Source organism: Ursus americanus, chromosome 4, assembly GCF_024610735.1.
Source record: "Ursus americanus isolate L20-20 chromosome 4, mUrsAme1.1.p, whole genome shotgun sequence".
Classification (NCBI taxonomy): domain Eukaryota; kingdom Metazoa; phylum Chordata; class Mammalia; order Carnivora; family Ursidae; genus Ursus; species Ursus americanus.
Genome location: NC_142130.1, coordinates 97,047,367 through 97,062,296, shown reverse-complemented (window position 1 = coordinate 97,062,296; position 14,930 = coordinate 97,047,367). Strand labels below are relative to the sequence as shown.

The following is a 14,930-nucleotide window of genomic DNA, read 5'->3' as shown; positions in this document are numbered from 1 at the left end:
GCATGGAAGGGACACTCAAAGAAATGACTAGTCTTGGTGAAGAAGTGAGTGCAGAGCTTGGCAGTGGAAATACGGAGTGGTCTGTACACTTCGGACGAACTCTCAGATGTCCCCTGTCTGTAAAATGGCGACAGTGACGCTTACCTCAGGAGTCTCTTTGGGAAGTGCATGGCGTAGCATGTGGCTCAGGGAAGAGGACCTCTTCAGGTGGAGGGGCCCCTGAATACGTGGTGGAGTGAAGAAAGTGTTCTGTTCTTGATGCAGCAGTTTCCATTCTGGCTTGAACAGCGTTACTCTGTGAATTTGGGAAAGGTGTAGGGAGATTTGGAGTATGACTGACCTCGTTTGAATTCTTATTCTTTCTTATCTTGGTAAAATAGGGGTACTCATGGTGTCCTCAAGCTTCCGTAAGATGACCTTGGCAAAGCAGAGACTTGGAAGTACTTGGTAAAAGGTAGCTCACCCCTTGTCTCTCACCCTTTTGCATCTGTTCGTCTAACAATGACGGAGTTGGCACTGTGTCAATGTGTGTCAAAAATATTTGTTTTAAACTAGAGTCCTCTATTTCGTAAAGACTTATTTATTTTAGGGAGCATGCATGTGCGTGTATGAGTGGGGGAGGGGCAGAGGGAGAGAACTTCAAGCAGACCTCCTGCTGAGTGTGGAGCCCAGCATGGGGCTTGATCTCACAACCCTGAGGTCATGACCTGAGCTGAAATCAAGAGTGGGACGCTAACCGACTGAGCCACCCAGCCGCCCCTAGAATCCTATTTTTTAAAAAGTAAAATCCTATTTAATATGTGACTTAATATGTAAAATAAATGAAAGTTATATTTTTCTGCATATTTAGAAAACTCTGTTTAGAACATTACTTATAAAATCGGTACAATGACATTGTTTGGATGAAAACAAAATGTAATATTAAAAATTTTGGAAAACAGATGCAGTACCGTCTTAGGGGTCCAATTTCTGTTTTTAGTTTTAGTTGTTAAGTAGCAAGGAAAAGACATAAATCACAGAGATGAGGAATTGCATATGGTGAAGTTTTTAAACATTTCACTTTGCAGCATCAGGATGCTTTTCAATGAAACTGATCTGGAAGCTTGAGGCCAGTGGGGCTGGGCGTTTTTGTTTCACAGTGAAGTCACAGGTCTAATAATTCCTTGCCTGTCTTACTGGCACGGGTTCATCTGGAGAGAGGGTGGAAAAGCCGTTCGGCCCGTCCTACAGAACACTTTCCAAATGCATCTGCTGCCTTTGCTCTGTTAGATGATACAGTTCAGAAACAACTCTACATCTTAGTGGCAGATGTCGGATACTCAACCAGACACTTCCTGTCGACGCCAAACATAAATTGCAGTCTCATTTCTGACACTTTAAAATCTGCAACATTAGTTTTAGCCTTTTAGAATTTATTTATTTAAATACATGTTTAGGTGTTACTAATGTGAACCAGCCTTGTTTTGTTCCATGATCGTCAGTGATGAATATAAACTGGTGCAGCCATGGTACAGTGGGGAGAGGTTTGACTGATTTTCTTTAGCAACAGAAAAAAGTTATTTTGTGTAATTTAAAATGTGTGTGTGTCAGCACGGTCCAGTAGAACTTTCTGCGATGATGAAGGTATTATGTGATTCATGTTAGCCACATGTGGCCAACTGGCCCAGCACCATTTATTGAAAAGACAGTCTTCCCTTCCTGTAGTACAGGGTTGGTTTTGTTCTAAATGGCTGTATATGTGTGGATTTGATTCTGAAACCTTCATTAGTTTTATTATTTATTTTTATACTGTTCATATTCGTATTATTAGTTTTTATATTGAGTTTTACTTGGTTGTGTTTTGTTCCAGTTCCTGGATGGAATTCTCTTTTTGCCTTTTTGCTGGAACATTAATCATAATTATTTTAAAGTCTGAATCTGGTAAATCCATTAGCTGGATCACCTATTGGTCTGCTTGTAGTGTCTATTTTCCCTCTTGGTAATCTTGGTAATTTTTGTTGATTGATAGATTTTTTTAAAGTGAAAACTTGTAGAGACTTTGGATGATAGTGTTTTTCTCTAGCAAGTCCTGCCCCCCCCCCCCCCCACTGTCTGCCCACCTCTCCAGCCTCTGTGCTGCTTATGCGTTGCTGAGCACCTGGAAGAAGGAGATGGTTCTGACGTCAGCTCATTTTTCTGTGCTTCCGTCTCCTCTGGGATCATAGCTCACCGCAAGTCTTGGCTGTCCCACAGCTCTGTAGTTCATTTTCATTTCCCAGCTCCGTGCTGGCCACTGACCCCTCTGCCCAGCTTTGTGCCTCTTTGCCTGTGCTGCTGTGGAGTATGCCAAGGTCCCTGGGAGGAGTGGGGTGGGAGGCTGGGCTCCCGCGCCTCGCTGCACGTTTCCCCTCTCTAGGTCCTGGCCTGAGGGCCCCTGTGACTCAGTAACCTTCAGCTACCTTCAGAGGAGTTAGTTTGTTTAAATTCCACTTTTTAAATTATTCTCGTGGGAAGATTGATCTGCTATCTCACCATCATGCCTGGGAATGGAAGTCCTTCCAAAGAGGTGGTTGTGATTTCTAAATTGTTAAAAACACATTGTAATGTCATACAGTAAAGACAGGCTATGGAGGTGGTCCAAATTAAAGGAGGCTAAAGATACAACTAAAGGCCATACCTGACCCTGGACGGGTTGTTGTACCGGGAATGAAAAATTGCCGTAAAGGGCAATTTTGGTTCATTTGACAGAATTTGAATGTCAGTGGCAGATTAGATAAAATATTAATACTAATTTTTCTGAAGTTGACAACCGGACAGAGATAATATCTAGGACATTATCCCTATTCTTGGGAAATACTCACTGCAGTACTTATAGTATATGTAACTTACCCTCACCTGGCTCAGAACGTGTATTGTGTGTGTGTGTGTGTGTGTGTGTGTGTGTGTGTGTGTATGTGGTACCAATGATGAGCAAATGCGAAATCTTGCCAGTACAAAAGTCTGGGTAAGGGGAATATGGGCATCGTTTGTATTATTTTTACTGATGCAATATTTTGTAAGTTTGAAAGTATTCCCAAATAAAAAGCTTGAAAAACATTGTAAAATGGAAACATATGTATCCTTTAGGCCCTCTTGGGTTGTTAGCAGTGGGGTTTGAAAACCACTATACTACATGGTCTCTTAAAGTGTTGGTGGGTGTTTTGAGATTAATTTCCCAAGAGTTTGGTGTTAATGAGAAGAGGGAGACCTCTATTGCAGCTCAGAGAAGAATGATTATTTCTGGTCCATGGACCAAGAGAGAGAATCATGAAAGTAGGATGAAAGAGTGAATGCCAAGAAGGGATTATTGGGTTGCCTGGCTGGCTCAGTCAGTGGAGTGTGCAACTCTCGATATTGGGGTTGTAAGTTTGAGCCCCACGTTGGGTGTAGAGATGACTTAAAAATAAAGTCGTTAAAAAAAGATTTTTAAAAATCAAATAATGACTAAAAGTTTATTGTGACCCAAGTGAGATAATGTCAGAGTGTCTCACATCCATATTTTGGCAGGAACAAAAGGAGCAACATAAAGTATAATGTAATGAGGACAGGCAGGTGTGGGCAGGGTTTGGGGAACTCACACGAGGGTCACAAAGGCCTGGGAACTAGAGGAGTGGGTTGCCAGGGCCTCCCCGAGAGCTGCCAGATGTGGAGGAGGGCGGGGGCCTCACCCAGAAGGTGAAGTTACTGGTGTTGGAAGATTGGCAGGAATGACACAGTGGAGAAGGAAATGTCCCATCAGGACTCTTCTCATCCCTGGTCCCTGTGGAGCCTGTCACTGTCCGAATCTAACAGGAAGCCAAAAGCCAGGGAGGCGGGGTGCTGTGGATGATGACTTTAGCCTCTTGGGAACACAGAGCATGGTGGAGAGTGGATCTAGGGGACTGGGAGAGAAGAGAGACTTAAAGGGGCTTATGGACAGAGGAGGTGGGAAGGTAGCCAAGATGGAGAAAGTAGAGACATACATTATTTGAATATATCACTCCTGACACCCAGTCGTTACCTTTGCATTTGTATGCCAATAAATGAAAACATTTCCTGACTCTCTGGTTTGAGAAATAGGTTAACAGAACTCATTTGACTTCAGCAAAATTGATCTTAGTTTTTTTGTGATGGTATTTATTTTCAAGTGTTCAGTGAATGTAGTTGATAAGTCCATCAGGGAGGTGTTCACTGTCTGCCTGGCATCTGTCAAGCACTGCTAGGTAATGTAGGGATATGCAAAGGACAAAATCTGACCCTTTTCCTTGTTAATTTACAGGTAGACTAAGGAGCTCCAACCCTCAGATGTTGAAATTAGTGATACAAGGTGCTGCCAAGTTCATTGGCAATGCCAGTATAGAGCAAATTACTGTTAGTCACACATTTTCTTCATCTTATGAAAGAGAACTCCAATGGCCTTTAAGTTAGAAGAAGAAGAGTGGTTTGGGGAGCAGATTTTTGGCAGTACAGGAAAAAAAAATGCTATTTCCATGTTCTGGTTCCAACTCTTAACCCCCACCCCCTTTGATTTGTTTAAAAAAATTGACAGTTAATTAAAGTGTTGTTTGGCTGCCTTATAGTGTGTAGAAGGATTTGAAATGGACTTAAGTTCTTTAACTGAAGCTCCCCCCCTTTTAATGAATCCTGAAATATTCTCATTTTTTCACTTTTTTTTTCATTTTTTCACTTTTTGAACTTACATTGTTGACAGGCTGATTAAGTGAAAATGCTGTCTGTAGGGTGGGCCCTGATCCAGTCTGACTGGTATCCTTATAAAAGAGTAATTTGGACACAGAGACAGATGTGCACAGGGAAGCTGATGTGAAGAGACTGGGAGAAGGCCCAGTGACAGTGGAGGCAGGTGGGAATTTTGGAAGATTGAGGCTACTGAAAGGTGGAGGAAGCAGGGAAGGATCCTTGTCCACAAGTTTCAGAGGGAGCCCGGGCCTGCTGACACTTTGGTCTCAGGCCTGTGGCCTCCAGAAGTAGGGAGAAGACGTTCCTGTCGTAAGCTGTGCGCCCCGTGATGCTTTGTTACCTACCCTCCAAATCTCAGTTCACAGCGAAGATGGGGGTCCATTAGCAGCTAGTTGTAAATTCGTTTCTAAACCTGTTAGAAAGTGATATGAAGGGAGAAGTTAAGAGCTGTTAAAAACCCTTTATTTTGGATTTGAGACTTTTAGCTGTTTTGGTTAAAAACAGTACTTTCATATTAACGTGAAATAACTGATAGTTTATTATGCTTGTTGTAAGCATGCGGGGGGTAAAGAAAGGGTAAGAGAAATTGACCCCTTTCATATGGTTTACATTTCTTTGCCCAGTGTTTTAGAAATGCTGCTGCTCATTTGTGGCTCTGTTTCCTGTCGGTAATAGTTCTCTGTACCCTTCCCATGAATAAGTTAAGCATGAAGGGATAGAGCCATTCTTGTGTTCTTAAAACTTTCCAAAAGGGACTGAATTTCAGAAGCCATATCGATGTGGACGTGGCCTGTGCCACAGATTGTTTCTACATATTGGGAGTCTGTCGTGGCCGCCCTTTCATTCAGTCAGTTCAGTGGAGATTCTCCTTCACTGTGAGCACTAAAGAGCAGTTAGAAGACCGTGTGGGCTGCGTGGCAGCTTCTTTCCTATCCTGATATCGAGGCTGTATATACTGTATCATTCACTGTCCATATTCTTTCTGTCCCTGATCTTTTAAAAAAAATCACAGAAGTGGCATATTCTCATTATAAGGATGAGACTATAATCAAAGTGGCAGTGTATTTTTCTCCATTAAAGGATTAGCAGAAGGAACGGGTAGAGAAGTGAAATTCACTTGTGTGACAAATATTTATAAAATTCCATGTACCATTGTAGGGATTTGGGGTGTATCAGAAAACGAACACTGAAAATGTCTGCCTTGCGGGGTTTGTTCAGGGAGGCAGGCACTGCGGGGGGCCGAGCTGAAAAAGCAAAGTACTAACGGGTTTTGTGGGAAGGCGGCGGCAGTGCTCCTCTCCGGCCACAAGGCGGCGGCCTTGTACAGCGGAAAGGCACCTGCTGCTTCCAGGTGCCTGGGATGGGTGGGTGTGGCATCCCAGATGATGACTTTGAATTCTGTGGGGTACCTGGGGGAGAGTGGGACATCTGACCATGTGCCCTTGTTATGGTAGCCTATGGTAAGGTCTATAAGATTATGAAGGTACCCTAATGAAAATCTTTTGGGTGGTCAGAATTAATTTCTACATATTTTTATACATAGCAAGGCTTGTAGAGATGTAATTTTGTATCTTGTTTGGCACATTTGAGTGAGATACAGCTTAATGATACAAGAAAATTTGAAAGTGAACTACAAAGGAAAAGTTTGCACCACTAGTTATTTTATTTTAGTTCCTTTTTACATTTTGTTTTTTTGTGACCATATGCACTTCATAGTTCATTCATAATTAGAAGTAACATAAGTTATCATTTAACATTGTTACACAGGGCATCTGTGTAGCTTTTAAAGCATAGCCCTTGACTGATAGTTGATTTCTTGGGTGGCCAGGATTTGGAGGGCAGAGTAGAATTCCGGGGAGAGTCCCCGTTGTGGTGTGATACATTGTAGAAGGAAAGATTTGAGGCAGAAGAGATAGTCCCACTTCACGCGGTTTCTGAGAAACACAGTTTACGAGAAGTTCTGCCCACTGGTTTTGTAACCTGAAACTGAGTATTTAGCTTTAGGTGCTAATCTTCCTTCTAGGGCAAAGGTTCCCTGGAAAATGCAGACTCCCTTCACTTCTCCAGAGCTTTGGGGTTGCCCCTGCTGCTCTTGGCAGAGCCCTGGGCCATGAAGCTGCACCCCTCCTCTTGTCTGCACCTCACTGGAGGGCATGCTGTCAGCCATCTCCTCTCTCAGGTGGAGGGAGGTGCCAGTTTTCAGGCTGCTGCCTCCCACTACCTTCTGGTTTTTCCGCCCCCATGTTCCTGCGGCTGGACTCCCTCACTGGCTCTCGCTGGTTGTGTGTTGATTTCATTTTGTTAATGACCAGAGACCAGGCTGTTGTCCTGAAGCTGTCTTTCTCAAAGTCTGTTCCTAGACCGGCGGTATCTGCCTCACCTGGGAACTTGCTAGAAGTGCAGGTTCTTAGGGCCACCTCAGGCCTGCTGGATCGGAAACTCTAATGATGGGGGAGGCCCAGCAGCGGTTTAGGAACAATCCCTTTAGTGGATTCTGGTGGACACTAACATTTGGGAGTCACTGTCCGCAAGCATTGCTACTCATCAGAGAAGGTGCCCCATTAATTCTGAGTGCGGTGTCCTACCTCAAATCTCAGTGTACGCTAGCATAAAAATTGATGATTTCTCTGTGCCTGAAGTCAAGGCATTTAAAGTTTTAAGTTCTACATTTCTTTGCTCCTTAAATGTCAGTATTTCTGCATCATACTATCTTTTATTTAAAATTGATCCAACTTTGGTTTCAGACTTATTAACGTGGATGTCTTGGGGATTTTTGCTGCTGTTTGAATCACCGTCTAAATGAATGTGGTGGAGAGGAAGAAAGCCATAGTTCCCTGCTTTCACTGTGGCCTTTTCCTGTCTGATCACTGTTGCTGCCACCCCTCCATTGACTGCCACTGCGGCTCTTCCTCCTGAGTCAGTCTGCCAGTTGGTGAGACGAGTGCTGTGAATCAGCCCCGGCTGGCACCGTCTCCTCACTGAGCTGCCTTCTGCTTTTTATGGAGCAGATACAAGTCTGTGCCACGAGACAGTCGGGCTTCTCAGCCCTGCCTTCGGTCTCTTACATAACCCACTTCCTTAAAGCCTTGAGTACAAGTCTGGCAGTAAAATGAGGTCTTAAAAACTAAGACTGAAAACAACAACAACAAAAGTACTTTCCAGTTTGGGCTAAAAACTGATAGAAACCCAAAGACAGAACATTTAGAATGTTGGTCATTGAAGGGCTGGTTCTGTGAATAATTCCACCTGAGTAGCCAGTGTTCCATTTTTCTAAGAGGTTAGGCACATTGGGTTGTTAGAGGAGATTCATGACTTGAAATACTGAGTGTTATTATGTCTCTCTTCTTCTAGACCTGGAAAGGAAAGAGCAAGAATTAGAGCAACTAAGAATGGATCGTGAGCACTTCAAAGCCCGCCTAGAGACCGTGCAGGCTGACAGCATGAGAGAGAAGAAGGTACGATGCTCACAGACCGCCACTGCCTCACACACCAGTGTAATGGCTGCACCCACAGAGTGGTGTGGCGGGGGGCCGTTCTAGCCCTTAAACCTCAAGAGATTGTATTTTAAAATGTATGTAATTCTGGGGGCACCTGGGTGGCCCAGTCGGTTAAGTGTCAGACTCTTGGTTTTGGCTCAGGTCATGATCTTGCAGTCGTGGGATCAAGCCCTGCGTTGGGCTCAGACCTCAGTGGAGAGTCTGCTCGAGATTCTCTCTCTCCCCCTCGCCTTCTGTGCCCCCCCCCGGTGCTCTTGCACACGTGCATGCACTCTCTAAAATAAATAAGTAAATCTTAAAAAATAATAAAATGTACGTAATTCTGAATGGGTTGGAAAATAGTTAAACATGGATTTTATGACCCTTTAATGTGGAGAATGTTTACTGGGTGCCTTGTGATTGTCACTTCCTGTTAATTTGACTTTTTTTACTTTTTATTTTTTTTAAAGATTTATTTATTTGGGAGAGAGAAAGCACGTGTGTGGGTGCTTGAGTCGGGGGGGAACAGAGGGAGAGAGAGAAAGAGAGAAGCAGACTCCCCCTTGAGCATGGAGCCAGATGCAGGGCTCTATCTCAAGGCCCCCCAAGATCATGACCTGAGCTGAATTCAAGAGTCAGACGCTCAACCAACTGAACCACCCAGGTGCCCCTAGTTTTTATGTTTAAAAGACCACTTCAGGGGCGCCCGGGTGGCTCAGTTGGTTAAGCATCTGCCTTTGGCTCATGTCATGATCCCCGAGTCCTGGGATCAAGCCCCGCATGGACTCCCTGTTTGGTGGAGAGCCTGCTTCTCTCTCTGCCCCTCACACTGCTTGTGCTCTCTCTCTCTTTCTCTCTCTCTCAAATAAATAAATAAATAAATAAAATCTTTAAAAAAACCCCCACCACTTCAGAACATTAAAAGTCACAGTATGGTAAGAATCTTGAAAAAAAGTGCACATAATAATTTATCATCAGTGATGTATTAACTAGAAATATTTGTAATTAACCTAGGGGACCATTTATTGATATTTTAGAAATAACCAGTAAGTTTTATTATTTGCTGAGACTAATAGCATTTCTTCAAAATTACATATTCTTGCTTTTTGTATGGAATTATTTTCCTTCTCTTATATAAAACTAGAACTATCCTGCCACTTCCGAAAAAATTCGGAGCGTGTGTGTGTTTTTATTTTTAAATAGTAAAACAAAAACAGTACTAGTAACAGCAGCTAGTGTGTGTTGTTTCCTGTGTGCTGGCAGGTGGCCAGTTGCTGTCCACGCCTCTCCCGTGCTTCTAGCACAGTGGGGTCAGCAGGTGCTGTCAGCCCAGAGGCTGTTTGGTAGCTGGTCACAGGCCCGCTGCCTCATGCTGAGCCTCCTCCTGGGAGGGAATCCTGAATGTTTGTGGCTGCTATGGAGTTTTTCCAAAGCTGGTGGGTTTTGTATAGACTTTAATATTGAGCAAGAAGAAAAGGTCAGGGAAAGAGTTTTAGTCTCAAAACTGATGAGTGTCACATAATAAAAGTTGAAATTTTAGCTTTGTCCTAGGTTTAGATCATGATAAACTAAGGCTCATTTGTCTAGGCCTGAAAGTTTCATGGTCTGAAAGAAGTTGACCAGCAGACAGGAAGGAACTTGGTAAAAGTTATCGATGTACCTGTTGGTTTAGTACTTCCTTAAATTGCTGAGATATCCTTGTTAAGGTTGAAACTTAACTGGGCAGAATCTTAGCTTTCCTTTTTTTTTTTTTTTAATAGATAAGTATAGGAAAAATGCATGTTTCGTGAGCATTTTAGATGCAGCGCTTAAAAACAAGCCATTCATGGGGCACATGGGTGGCTCAGTCGGTTAAGTGTTCGACTCTTGATTTTGGCTTAGGTCATGATCTCAAGGTCGTGCCTACGCTGAGATCCCTGCTAGGTATGGAGCCTACTTGAGATTCTTTCTCTCTCTGCCCCTTCCTGTGCTCGCGTGCGCATTCATTCTCTGTCTCTCATAAATAAATAAGTAATCAATCAGTCAACTCTAAAAGAAAAGAAATAAGCCATTCTGGTAAAGTGCGAGTATAGAAGATGAAATGACCCTGGTAAAGTAGTGTCAGATCAGTAGCGTGTTAGTGCCCTGACGATTTGACCTTAGTTAAAATGTGGGAATATTTTATTTATTTATTTATTTATTTATTTATTTTTAAAGATTTTATTTTTTCATTCGACAGAGATAGAGACAGCCAGCGAGAGAGGGAACACAAGCAGGGGGAGTGGGAGAGGAAGAAGCAGGCTCATAGCCGAAGAGCCTGATGTGGGGCTCGATCCCAGAACGCCGGGATCACGCCCTGAGCCGAAGGCAGACGCTTAACCGCTGTGCCACCCAGGTGCCCCAATGTGGGAATATTTTAGATTAAACTATTTCCTATTTCCAGTGAAGTTTCCTATTTAATTGTCCTGCCAATTTAATACAGAGGGGAGCCCTTTCAAGTTTGCCGTGGCAAGGCCACGTCTCTTCTTGTTGTAGAGAACGGAGAGCTGCCTCTTCTGTAGCCTTTTCTGTGTCTGTGTCCAGGTCTCTATAGATCATGAGGCTGGACTCTGGAAGCTTATTTTAGACTTGAGGAACCAGGAAGGAATGCAGGGATTAGATCCCAAATGAGAACGCTGCTAGCAAGTACTATGGTATGAGCAGAAGTCATGAGGAACAGACAGAAGTTACAGGATCCAGTATGTATGACAAGATGCGAAAACAAAGTGTGGACTCAAACTCATAAAGACGTGTGCTGGCTGAGCCGCAGCCCCTGACCCCTGGAAAATGGCCACCAGACAAGGAGAGCTTGCTTCTTGGATCAGTTGAGGAGTTTCCTCAGTGGTGGTTGAATCAGATCAGTGGGAGGCCAGCTGGTCCTTGCCGTGGACTTGGGGACTGGCCGGAGAGTCCTCCTGTAGTCCTGGTAGAGGAGACCTTTGAACTCCGGAGGAGAAAGGGCCCAGCTCCCTGGTGTGGGTGACGCTGTTGGAGGACCATGCTGTCACTGTGAGGTTAGGTGAGGCTCTCCACAGAGGGTCTGCCAGCAGAGCTGTTTTCGTGTCTGACCTGGCTTTCCCACGTGTGTGAACCTGTCCTAGATGATGCGTGAGCTCAGCTGTGCCGTCCGAGAGGCGCTTCACCTGCTGACCTCAGCCGTCGTCTTCTCTGCATGTTTTCATAGTTACCTCTGCACCTTTCATGGTTAGCTAACTCACTTGCAGGGGACTGTCCGTGTTTGGTTATCTGTGTGTTTGATTTGTTAGGAAAGAGTTCCTACTTTTGTGATAATAAAAGGGAAGTTGTTGCAAACATTGTATATTATTTCAGGAAACTTTTTAAAGAAAAATGAACTGATAGTATATTTTAGTTAAAATTAGAGATGAACTATAGAGGGTTTTGAAGGAATCCTGAAAGTCTCCTGCTTGATACTGTGTCAGGTATGAGTATTCACTTTAAATACGTAAACATGTCAGGACTCAAATTATCAAATTATTGTTTCTATTTTAAAAGCAGTTTTATTGAGATATAGTTTGCATAACAGTAATCTGTCATAGAAGTGAAGTGTGATCATTTTTGGAGACTGTATGCAGTTGTGCAGCTTTCACCACAGTCCATTTTGGTTTTGGTTAAAAGTTTTTAGAAAGAATTATGAATGCATAGGAAGGTACAGAAAAATCCAGGGAAGTCCCCTGTGCCCTCTACCCAGTTTACCCCGTGGTAGTGTCTGGCCTCACCACAGTGCGTGACGAGAGCCAAGAGACCAGCACCCGGATGACCCACAGGGCGTGTTTCTATGTCCCCGGTGTCACGTGCACTTGTGTGTGTGTGTGTGTGTGTGAGTGTGTGACTGGTTCTGTGCAGTTTTTTAACAAAGATTTTATTTGAGAGAGAGAGAGAGTGTGCAGGGGGAGAAGCAGAGGGAGGGGGACAAGCAGACTCCCTGCTGAGCACGGAGCCCGACAGAGGGCCAGTCCCAGGACCCTGAGATCAGGACCTGAGCTGAAACCAAGAGTTGGACACTGAACCGACTGATCCCCCCCCCCCCCCCGGGTGCCCCAGTTCTGTGCAATTTTATCGCATGTATAGATTCATGTGACCACCACCAAATTCAAGATACTGAGCTCTTCCATCAGCACAGAGATCCCTTCATGCTCCCCTGCTACAGCCACACCCACCCTGTTCCCTACGCTTACCTCCTGGCAACCTCTAACACGTTAATCTCTGTAATTTTATTTCAAGAATGTCATGAAAATGGAATGTCATGAAAATGACTTTTTTCACTCAAATTCATCCAAATTCTTGCTTGAATCAGTAGTGTGTTCCTTTTATTGCTGTATAGTATTCCACAGTATGGAAATATCACAATTCTTTATTCTCCCTTCGAAGGACATTTGGGTTGTTTCCAATTTTCCACTATTATGAATAGAGGTACAACGAACATCTGTGTGTAGGTTTCTGTGTGATTGTATGTTTTCATTTTTTTGGGATAAATGCCCAAGACTGGTTGTATGCTAATGCATGTTTAATTGTTTGTTTGTTTTTTTTAAGATTGATTTATTTTAGAAAGAGAGAAGGGGCATGAGTGGGGGGAGGGGCAGAGGGAAAGAATCTCCAGCAGACTCCCTCCTGAGTGAGGATCCCAAAGGATGCTCGATCCCACAACCCTGAGATCACGAACTGAGTCAAAAGTAAGAGCGGTGCAACCAGCCGAGCTACCCAGAAGCCCCTGCATGTTTGGTTTTGTAAGAAATTGCCAAGTTGTTTTGTGGAGTAGCTGCCCCATTTTACATTCCCTGCAGCCATCTATGAGTGATTCATTTCTTCCACATCCTACCTGGCATCTGGTGTTATCACTGGTTTTATTTCAGCCGTTCTGGCAGGTGTGTGGTGGCCTGACTTTGCATTTCTCTCCTGGCAAGTCATGCTGAGATCTGTTAACATGCTCATTTGTTGTCTGTGTATCCTCTCTCTGAAAGATCTGCTCATGTCTTTTACCTACTTTTTTTTCCTGTTGAATTTAGAGCGTTCTTGATGTACGCTAGATAGAAGCCCTTTACGGGACATGTGGTTTGCAGATAGTTTCTGCCAGGGTGGAGTGTGGTGCTTCATCTTCTTCATGGGGTCTTTCACAGAGCATATGTATTCAGTCTGTTGAGGTCCAGTGTGTTGATTTTTCCTTCCAGGATCCTGCGTTTAGCACTGTGTGTAAGAACTTTCCTTGTAGCCCTAGGTCCCCAAGATCCTCACCCGCTTCCCCTCCGGTGACTCACCATCAGTGTGTTCTCTGTAGTTAAGAGTCTGTTTCTTGATTTGCCCCTCTCTCCTTTTTCTCCCCTTTGTTTTGTTTCTTAAATTCCGTATATGAGTGAGATCATATGGTATTTGTCTTTCTCTGATTGACTTATTTCGCTTAGCATAATACTCTCTAGCTCCATCCACGGCATTGCAAATGGCAAGATTTCACTTTTTTTTGATGTCTGGGTCATATTCCATTGTGTGTATATATATATATACCACATCTTCTTTATCCATTCATCTGTAGATGGACATCTGGGCTCTTTCCATAGTTTGGCTATCGTGGACATTGCTCCTATAAACATTGGGGTGCACGTGCCCCTTTGGATTACTACATTTGTGTCTTTGGTGTAAATCCCTAGTAGTACAATTGCTGGATTGTAGGGTAGCTCTATTTTTAACTTTTGAAGGAACTTCCATACTGTTTTCCAGAGTAGCTGCACCAGCTTACATTCCCACCAACAGTGTAAGAGGGTTTTCCTTTCTTCGCATCCTCCCCTCCATCTGTCATTTCCTGACTTGTTAATTTTAATTATTCTGACTGGTGTGAGGTGGTATGTCATTGTGGTTTTGATTTGTATTTCCCTGATGCTGAGTGATGTTAAGCGTTTTTTTATATGTCTGTTGGCCATTTGTATGTTGTTGGAGAAATGTCTGTTCATGTCTTCTGCCCATTTCTTCATTGGGTGTTGAGTTTGGTAAGTTCTTTATAGATTTTGAATACTAGCCCTTTATCTTGATATGTCATTTGCAAATATCTCCTCCCATTCTGTAGGTTGGCTTTTGGCTTTGTCGACTGTTCCCCTTGCTGTACAAAAGCTTTTTATCTTGATAAAGTCCCAGTAGTTCATTTTTACCTTTGTTTCCCTTGCCTTTGGAGATGTGTCTAGCAAGAAGTTGCTGTGGCTGAAGTCATAGAGGTTGCTGCCTGTGTTCTCCTTTAGGATTTTGATGGGCTCCTGTCTCACATTTAGGTCTTTCATCCATTTTGAGCCTATTTTTGTGTATGGTATAAGGAAGTGGTCCAGTTTCATTCTTCTGCATGTGACTGTCCAATTTTCCCCAACACTATTTATTTAAGAGACCATCTTTTTTTCCATTAGCTGTTCTTTCCTGCTTTGTCAAGGGTTGGTTGACCATAGGGTTGAGGGTCCATCTCTGGGTTCTCTATTCTGTTCCATTGATCTATGTGTCTGTTTTTGTGCCAGTACCATCCTGTCTTGATGATTGCAGCTTTGTAATAGAACTTGAAGTAAGGCATTGTGATGCCCCCAGGTTTGGTTTCCTTTTTCAACTTTCCTTTGGCTATTCAGGGTCTTTTCTGGTTTCATACAAATTTTAGGATTATTTGTTCCACTTCTGCGAATAATGTTGATGGTATTTTGATAGGGATTGCTTAAATATATAGATTACTTTGGGAAGCATAGACATTTTAACAAAATT

The 14,930-nt window shown here is 43.4% G+C and overlaps 1 protein-coding gene across 1 annotated transcript in view; it reads left to right on the top strand.

The window, feature by feature from the left end:
- HSF2BP (heat shock transcription factor 2 binding protein) overlaps positions 1–14,930 on the top strand; it is a 97,920-nt gene that overhangs the window by 6,810 nt on the left and 76,180 nt on the right. The window contains exon 4 of the mRNA XM_087861836.1: positions 8,047–8,150. Coding sequence (XP_087717962.1) covers positions 8,047–8,150 — 104 coding nt within the window. The remainder of the gene's footprint in view (positions 1–8,046; positions 8,151–14,930) is intronic.